Below are 9308 nucleotides of genomic sequence, written 5' to 3' on the forward strand. Positions count from 1 at the left end.
GCCTGGATCTCGATCTCTGCTCCCCTTTCCTCCACCACCTCTGTTTCACTTTTTTCCACACCTAGGTAGAGACAGACGGACATACAGACAGACAGTCGGATACACACTTCCTCTCACCAGACCTCCTCCTCCGTCCCACTCCGCCCGCCCTCCGGCCTCTCGAGAGTCCATCCGCCCTACCACCGCGCGCCGTGCATCTCGCTACCAGGACAAGACATACATGACATAGCAAGCCTACAGATCTGACCTCAGGTAAGTACACCTATCACACATATCTCATACCAATCATACCCACATAGATACATGTACACGCGCACACACGCACGCACACCCACAAACACACATAGTCTACATATGTGCATTGTACATGTGGCCGGCCCCACGCCCACGCCCACCCACATGTACCATTCCCTAATCCCTCCCCCCTTCCCTCCCCCCGTCTGCACACACAGTAGACGGCGTCGTCCCTGCTGTCTGCTGTAGGTGTGTGGGACCCCCCAAGTTGCACTCCTCCCACACGGCCAGACTCCCCACAAATCACCAATGCACGTCAAAGTCGTTCACATCGGCACGCGGGCGGATAGACAGACACACAGAGAGGCAGACAAGCAGACAGACAGAAGAAGTAAACTGGACTAACCCAAACCCCCTGGCATGTGCTGCAGCCTTCAACAGGAACAAGAAGCAGACGCGTTCAAAGTACCTTGTCTCGTCCTCGCCCGGCTTAGCTCCACACACAGGGCGCCTGCTGCTGCTGTCCGCTACGTCTCCAAAACACACGAGACACTGATGACAGTGGGAAAAAGGAGGGCCGGATAGCGCACAAACGAACATGATTCACTGACCCAGTGTGGACTCTTGGCGTCTTGTTCCTCCTCGCCCCGTCGCGCCCTGCCTTGCCTGTGCCTTGCGCCGAGCCGAGCTCCTGCAACCAGTCTCTGCCTCTCTGCACCTCTCTGCACACCTGCGGCCGGCCAAGTCCAGGCGCATTCGTTCTTGCTCTCACTTTCACTCGCACTCGCTCTTACTTTTGCGCAACCCGCAACCCGCAACCCGCAACCCAACCCGCACACACGCGCCAACGTCTCACCTCTTCCATCTCATCCCATCTCACCTTACTTGACCTCACATCGCTTTACTTTGCTTTGCCTCACTTCGCTCCACCTCGAACCTCGTCACATCACCTCGACTTTCTTTACGCGACACGGTGCCGCCCCTGCCATCAGCTCCAAGCCTGACAGCTATTTTCCCTGCGACTGTGGCGCATCTAGCAACACTTCAATGCCACCCTCCATATTGGAGCACCCTGGTCCTTGAACCCGCCACAGAAGCTCCCATATCTTCCCCAAACAGCTGGAATTCGACTCTTGAAAATAACCAGCCTGGGCCGGAACCGATCGGATCCCGCGCTCTGCACTCTTGCGACATTTTGGTTTTGGCTATTAGACAGCGATTTCGTTGATCTACATCCCTGGCTGTCCGGCCGGGCTGTGCATGTGTCTATCGCCTCGCTGCGATACAGACCGTTAATTGGGATAACAACCTCTCCCGGGCCATCAACCCTCATAGACTTGGAGATAATATTGTTCAAATCTCTTTTGGGGACAGCATTGCGTGGCTTAGTCCTTCTGTCATAGCTGCGGCTCTATTTGTCACTTGTGGTCACCTTCAACATCAGCTCCTCCACCTGGCACCCCCCCCCTTCTCACCCCCAACCCAAACCACCACGCTTCAGGACATTGGCCAGCCTCATTCCGCTCAGACAACGGTGAACAATCTCCTGCAGAAATCCTTCCTCCTGCGGGACCGTCGTGTGAGCGCGAAGCAGCCTTGACGAGAAGCGCTCAACTCATGTTGCTCCATCCCAAATATTGTCACCTACCGATCCGATCGAGCACGTGCGATTTTGACTTGGCTCAGCGAGGTGTTGTGCTCTGGGCTGCCCAGCATGGCACACCCGGAGCCCCTTGCGACAGACCAGCATCACAAACGGAAGCGCGATTCTGACGACAATGGCCAGCAGTCTCAAGACAGGATACCTCAGCCACCCCCTCCTCAGTCTGGGAACGGCGCGCACATTAATTACCTGGCCAGATCCAATTCAACCAGACTGAGACTGATTCAGGGAGATGGCGAGGTATTTTCGGATGTGCTAGGCCTCATCGGGGACTATGAAGGGGTACTGAGTCGCCATGAGAGCTTGGCTGCGAATCTGGGCGCCAAACTTACAGGCCCGAGACTGGTCAAGGCTATGGAAGGGCTCTTTGAAGGCACCATCACAGCCACCCGCAGAGATCCGTACAATTCGGATACGGTCACCTGGCTAGATATCGTCCAGTTTGCCAAAGCCAGCCCCAGCGAATTCACCCTCACCTCTAGTCCGGACCGCGGCCGCTATTGTTCCTTCTACTTGAAGGGAAACCAGGTCGAGATCACGGAGGATGACTGGCGGTTGATCATGTCGGGAACGCTGGACAGGTTCAACTTGGCCCCTCTACAGCCGCTGGAAGAAGACGAAAATTCCGAGCTTGCCACCCTGGAGATTATGGAACAGAGACTCCAAGTCCTAATCAAGAAGGCCGACGAGGTGGCACGCAAAGCGCGACAACTCAATTACCACCTCAGCGGCCGAAAGGCAGCCATTAACTCCCGGCGCACGGTACGCTCACCTACAACTCACCACGCTGGCTTTCAACCCGTCAACCACCCACAAGCAGTTCCACGCTCTAATTCTACGTACGACCTCCACGCCGACCTGCTTCAACAATTCACCTCTCAGTCGCAGCCTGGTTCCGCCAGGATCCCGGCTCAGAACTCAGTGTCTCTGCCTACGACGCCCGTCATACAGGTAAGCAAGTATACTACCCCGTGTACACTCTCGTTTTCCGGCGGAGAATCCACCGACACAGCACGCACTGTTCAATGGTGTGGATCCACGTCCGCCTTGCCTCTTGGTCCGACGTAGACGATCCTGTGGACGACAACCCAGTAGAGGCTACGCCTGTGGACTCAGATTCAAGATGATCGCAAGGAGGATCACTTAGTATGAGGCTGTCTTGTAGCTGGCTGTTCCACAAGGTGATGCTTTGCGGGAAGAAGTCTCGCGAGGTGCTGCTCCACGAGTGATTCTTTATTGCCGGACATGTGTTGCTTCCCGTTTGCCTGTTCACCAATACATCTACCTCGCCATGTGATCACCTTTGTCAACCGAGCAGTCGACGCAACCACCATCTGAGAAGACGTCAATCGCTAAGAAACTCAGCAACAGGGACCCCCGATCTCCAGCGTCAAACTGCCAATCCAGCCCATTCACACACAAAGCGGGCGCCCCTCGCCGGGGGCTTCGGAACAATCACAATCACAACCCCAGCAACAGCATCAACAACAGCAACAGCAACAGCAGCAACAGCGCTCCTCAACAATACAGTCTGACGACCCATCCGACACGCACCGGTCTCTTGTGACTGCGCGGATCGAGAAGTTGACTAAGGGTGACACCATCTACCCGCCCTGCGACCGGTGCCGCAGACTGCGCGTGCAGTGCGTAAAGCACCTCACGGCCTGCCAGGGCTGCACCAAGAAGCATGCGAAGTGCGGGTGGAAGACTATCTCGGAGGACGAGCTCAACTGGCTGAAACGCGAGGTCGGCAACGGGGCCAGCGGAGTAACGAGCGGCGGTGAGGGCGATGGCACGGAAGGCGACGACACATCGGGCCGAAGCGGTGGCGGGTACTCGCCCGACCCGCCGTCGCTGCCGCCCATTAATACCACGGCCACCGCTGCGCCCTCGTCTTCCGGCTATGGGGACCGGCCATTAGGCAACGAGACGAGGGCGTTTGCGCCTGTCAATCACAGCAATAGCGTCGGCGGTACGGGTGACACGCGGACCAAGGAGAGGAGCAGCGTCACGGATTTTGGACTGCGCGACCACCGCCCATCATCTTCGCAGGCGGACCACCGTGTCGACCACTACCGGCTGAGTCACATGGCGAATGTGGCGCTTAGCGCCGACGCAAGAGAGCAGCACCATCAGCAGCATCAACATCATCAGCAGCAGAATCACTCTCAGAGGGTTATGCTGAGGGGTAACAGTGTACCGAGGGAGTGAGAGGCTGGCGGGTAGGATGGATGGGTAGGAGGTTAGTCGCAGGGAAGAGAAGGCGAAAAGAAAGGAAAAGAGGGGAAAATGTTAAAAAGAGGATTTGCCTTATTTCGAACGCCCTTGTGTGTTTTTGTTTGCATCTGCTGGATACCCCCACCCACTTGGTCGCAAAATATAGAGTAGATAGGCTACCCGGTCTGCCAGCGCAGAGGGTCTCAAAACGGCTGAGGCACCGCTGATTGATACCCCAAAAACTTGGATGGAAAAATAAGGGACAAGTAGGCAGCCGATCAGCTGATCCCGCTCTACTCCTGGCTGGATAGACTATGTGTAGTTGATTAGCATTCATGACCCCGGGGGAGTGTATATATATACGTTCTGTGTTGGTTTGAAATATCATCGGTCATCTGGAGGACGGCCAGATATGGGAACGTTATTTCTCGCAGGCCCTAGTTGTGACCTCGCTCGAGATGGGTGATAGAAGGCTGGCTTCGGGAGTAAGAAGCCATAGGAATGAGAAATGATGCACAACCCGCTTCTCTGCGCATTGCGCAAGCTTGCGCACTGAACATGTACACACTTTAATGGATTGGGTCAGTGGCCTATTGTTTTCCTCTGCCCAGTGATATTGTTGAACTACAAAACAGGACCTGCATGCGTTCATATGGCTACGCCGTATATGAGTCTTCCTGGATTCCAACATCAGGCCGGACGTGACGCGTGAAGGAGTGGGCATGTCACAACTTTCAAGCCCCCTGAGCATCTTCGACCAGGCTAAGCAGGTGCGTTTTTCATCAATGTAGGGTGCCTTCTAAGAAAGCTGACCCCCGTCTACGCTCAATTGTGGCAGAATCTACATAGAGTTTTATTACGTCCGTGATGATGTGGGATCCTTGAGAGGCAGTGGTGTTGTGCTCAGGTCGGAGTGAGCAATCTCTCAGGATGTGCAACTTGCCCAGGTAGCCAGCCCACAGCACTCCTCACTTCCACGTGGATTCCCAGCTCAAAATGCCGGCGAGGCTGACTCGTCTCCTCCTCCTTGAGGGAAAGGCGTTGAGTGTATGGCCGAGCCCTTCATTACCTCTGTTGTCGTGGGAGGCGCGCCAGTTTGATCGCGAAAGCCGGGTAAGTGGCTCGCGTGATATTAACATTGTGGATCAGGCCAGACTGATTCCCCAATGACACCTGGTGGCAGTGCGCAGCCTCGCGGTATAGGGGGCCGCTGCGATTCCAGCCGCACGGAGACGATGATCGAGGGCTGCTCACTGTCGGCGACTCGTATCAAGCGCCGGGTCCCGGTTGTAGCATGCGAAGTCTACTTCCCTTTCGCCAAGTCCCCCTTCCCCTCTCCCCCTATCTTGCTTAAGCCGCTGCGCGCCTGGCCTGAGGCTGCTCTTGCGATAGCTCCATCAGCAGTTGGCTTTCTCTGGCTTCGTGGCTTGTGGTGCTGGACACTACCGTTGCTGATCGGCTCTACTGGAAGATCCTCACGGGAAAGAGGGTGTGTATTTAATTTAGAACATTGTGCTTGTCCTGAAAAGATCTCTTCTTCACTTTCCTCTTGGTCTCTTTGCTATTCTCATCGGTGTGGCTGCCTTATGCTAACCTTGGGAACCTGGGTTCGTGGTCAAGGTTCAGGAGACCTCTTGTCTCTTCTCTCACTGGCGTACACTTCGCGCCTCTGACCTCGAAGCCTCATTACGTGCCTAGACCGGAGTCAATGACGTTGCGACCCGTACCTTTGTGCTCTCTAGGGCTGACGCAGCTGTGTTGGCACGCACACCCAGGATAGCTGCTTGATGCAGAGCCGTGAAATACCGAGGAGCTTCAACTTCCGCTGATCAATGGGATCCCCTCTGTTCTCAAGGAATGTTCCGATAAAGGTAAGCCTATGGTCTGGAAACGGCGTCCGAAGCACACGCGTGAGGGCGTGTGGCCTGTTGTGTCAACCGACCCCTCGATTCTGGGGTAACAGGGAAGGGGGCTGCTGTGGCTGGCTGGCTGGCTGGCCGGCTACGACGCTTTCAAGGGTCCTGATGTGACGGGCACAATCAACAAATCTCGAGCGAGTTAGAGATGATCTGAGAATTGAAGTCCGAGGAATTAAAGGCTGGTCTTGATCATTCTGCCATTTTGGGGTCAATAATATTCGAGGTGGCGATATAATGGGTGAGTGACTGCGCCCCTGGTGGTGAGTGGCAGCAGCCTTTCTAGAGGCCTGATGGCAACATTTCAACAGATAAAACATTTGCTGGTAAGGGAATTCTTCAGTAATGTTGCTAGAAATGAAAGTATTACTCGATATGTTCTGCTTCAAGATCATTCGTGTCCTTACCACATCTATCAAAAGGTTCAACCCAATGTAGGGCTGCATCTGTCGGTGGTGGCAAAAACGGTATATCCTCTGCGATTCACTGAGGTCTTCTTAAAGCGGTACCAAAGATGCGAGGTGAATTTCCACCAAATACCCGATCATCTCATAGTAAATGCACGTGGATGAGTCTCGTGATGCTGAAGGTCGTGTTCCGAGGTCGTTCGCGCGCCCCGTTGAACTTTGGAAGATCTCCCCGGTCTCCGGTGCCGTGCCCACATCAGGCGACGTATGATCATCCAAAATGGAAGTCTGCTCTCAGCCCAATTCAACCACAGACCATCGAATCTCGCAATGTTGGCCCTGCTATCATCTGTGTATATGTGTGAGTATTTCATGCTGAGAGAATAAGAAAAAAACTCCAAAGTTGTCTGTCGTTTGGTGCAATTCGCCTCAACTTCTTATCGGTAGTCCCAAGATTCACGAGCAGAGATCACGTCACTCGCCGATATTGGCCTCATGCCCACGGTTGGTTGCCCGACAGCGGAGCAATGGTCTTCTCATATAATTCCCTTGGTTTTAAGCGGCTCAAGACCGTGAATTTCTCCCGGCCTTGTACAGCCCCAGCTGCAAGCAGCGCTTGAGTGGCGCCTGTCTGGCTGTTGGTGCCACGGACATCTTCAACTGCAACAAATTGACAAGTCCGATATTTTTGTGAAAAGTGAATACCAGGTTCAATATCGAGCGGAATTCTTCTATGTGGTATTTTTCTCGCCTTATTTGTCGAGTTCCTCGGACACAACACAGGTGGTCCGCTGTGATAGGGACAAATCCACTAGGAAACTCAACGTGCGTCCCACTTCGTCCAAATAGGGCTGACTTCCAGAACCGTGAGTAGTCACTTGTGGTTTGAATGGCAAGTCACCTGGGCAGAGGGAGCAGTATTAATGCAGAGCAAAAAAGGTGTTTTTATTGTCAATTGTGACATATCCGTCGCCGCTAGAATGGTCGAAGAAGGCCTCTTGACCTTGATCGACGCAGACAAAGCAGCCAGCCGATATTGGCCATTTGGAACAATTGAATTTCTCAGAAGGAGGACTGAAGGTACACACGTGATTTGTGAATGCTGTGCTCCTCCAGGAGCATTGGTCATCGTAGTCCTCGTGATCACCACCGCGGGTTGACCTGAATAGGTGGTCCCAACAGACACAATGGCAACAACAGAGTACTTAGTTTGGGAGGGTTCAACCGGGGGGTACTCGAGTGGTGTCAAGGTGGAGGGATTGATCAAGACACCACTGGATACCTTGAAATAGGACTGTCCCTCGTCTGCCGGAGGTAATCAGGGAGTGTCTCAATGCATCAATCACTGGCACTGTTCCGGTAGTCAACCCCTATCAGGCAAGGGGTAGGGTCGGCCTCGAGGGTTCATTGCCTCAGGCGGGCAGGTGAAGACTGTTCAGCTCGCACAAGTCTAGGCCTCAACCGGGCCTCGTGCTCATAGTCTTGCCCCGACGGGCTACGACGTCCCATCACAGGGAGTCGACACATTTGATTGCCCGCGATAAGTCGTTTTTTGCAAAGTATTGAAACCAAGGAGCACGTGATATAAGCGAAGCTGCCAGTGTCTCTCGCCGTATCAATAGGCTCGTCAAGACAAACGCCGACTCGTCCGAGGATGGCATCGTCAGGGATGGTAGCCTTCTTGGCGGTCGCCGGTGGGATGGACGGATATCCACCCCGAGTAAAATGGTCTCTCGAGTGACAGTTTCTTCTGGTGAACATTGGTGACGAGCCTACCATGCGCTGGGAGCCAGTGCCATATGCTGTGCATGGGTAAATCAAAGCTGACTACTCCCTTTATATCAGCAGGGGGAAGCAATAAAGCGCGACCATCTCGGATTGAGGTGCCGGCAGAGAAGAGAAGAGAAAGAGATAAAGAGAGCAGAGAGCAGAGAGTCACACACACAATAGGAGGAGGAGATACTGCTTATCGGGAGGTCTGGGCTGGAATGTGTGGGCTCTGTCCGGCCATTTATTCACTCATCAGCAGACAGTGTCTAATGTCGAGATTTCGCAACGAGAAGATGTCCACCCAGTAGTTTTTCTTTTCCCGAGCCAGCCTCTTGTCTTGTCTCGACTGGACGCCGACCGACTCCTGCGCACGCACGCACACACGCACGCCAGCCCGCCTGCTCACTCCACCCACTCACTCCTTCTCTCTCAATCTCATTCCCAAAACATCAACCTTCCTCTCTCCCATTTTTGACAACGTGACCTCCGCGCAGCCACATCAACAATCCGGCTGTTGGGCTTGCCTTTGTCGCTCGTCCGCCATCGCCATCACCATCATCATCACCACTCCATCATTCCACACGACAGAAGCTGCAAGTGAGGTACAGTAATTGTCGGGAGAGAAACAACCATCTTGCACCGCGCTGCACTGCACTTCGCAGCACATAGTCGTCTGTTTTCCCCACTGCTCTTCAGCGAAATCATCAGCCAGTCATCAATTTTGTTCTACAGAAAGTGGTCGTTTCAGCCCACAGCACAGCTGAGCACAGCTGGTCTTAGTCATCTATTCTGGTCGGTCTGTCAGGTCGGTCTGTCAGTCTGTCTGATCTGCAGCGGTTGGGCTGTTGTTGCGCGGCGGATACAAAAGGCCTTTCTCATGTGGACTTTGTCGCGCGCTAGGATCCCGGCCACACCTTCTTAATTATCCGCGTCCATTGCTGGCTTCCCTCCTGTTTGGACCTCACCTCACCTCAACCCGCCTCCCCTCCCTCACTCTCCACCGTACAACATCAAGCGACGCGTCAATTCCATCAACCCGCCCGCGTCGGCTTGCATCTGCTCATTTGATCCACCTCCCGTCGCGTCTCTCAACGCATCGGG

General features: G+C 54.2%; 1 protein-coding gene across 1 annotated transcript; it reads left to right on the forward strand.

Annotated features, from left to right (window-relative positions):
- Positions 1 to 1948: 1948 nt before the first annotated feature.
- Positions 1949 to 4108, forward strand: J7T55_011870 (uncharacterized protein; the record flags this gene model as incomplete). The annotated part of the gene is made up of 2 exons (XM_053136699.1): positions 1949 to 2848; positions 3269 to 4108. 2 exons carry the CDS (start codon positions 1949 to 1951, stop codon positions 4106 to 4108), a joined length of 1740 nt encoding a protein of 579 aa, XP_052999675.1.
- Between the last annotated feature and the right edge of the window lie 5200 nt (positions 4109 to 9308).

Source organism: Diaporthe amygdali (assembly GCF_026229845.1).
Source record: "Diaporthe amygdali strain CAA958 chromosome Unknown NODE_2_length_3802984_cov_64_841326, whole genome shotgun sequence".
Lineage (NCBI taxonomy): Eukaryota > Fungi > Ascomycota > Sordariomycetes > Diaporthales > Diaporthaceae > Diaporthe > Diaporthe amygdali.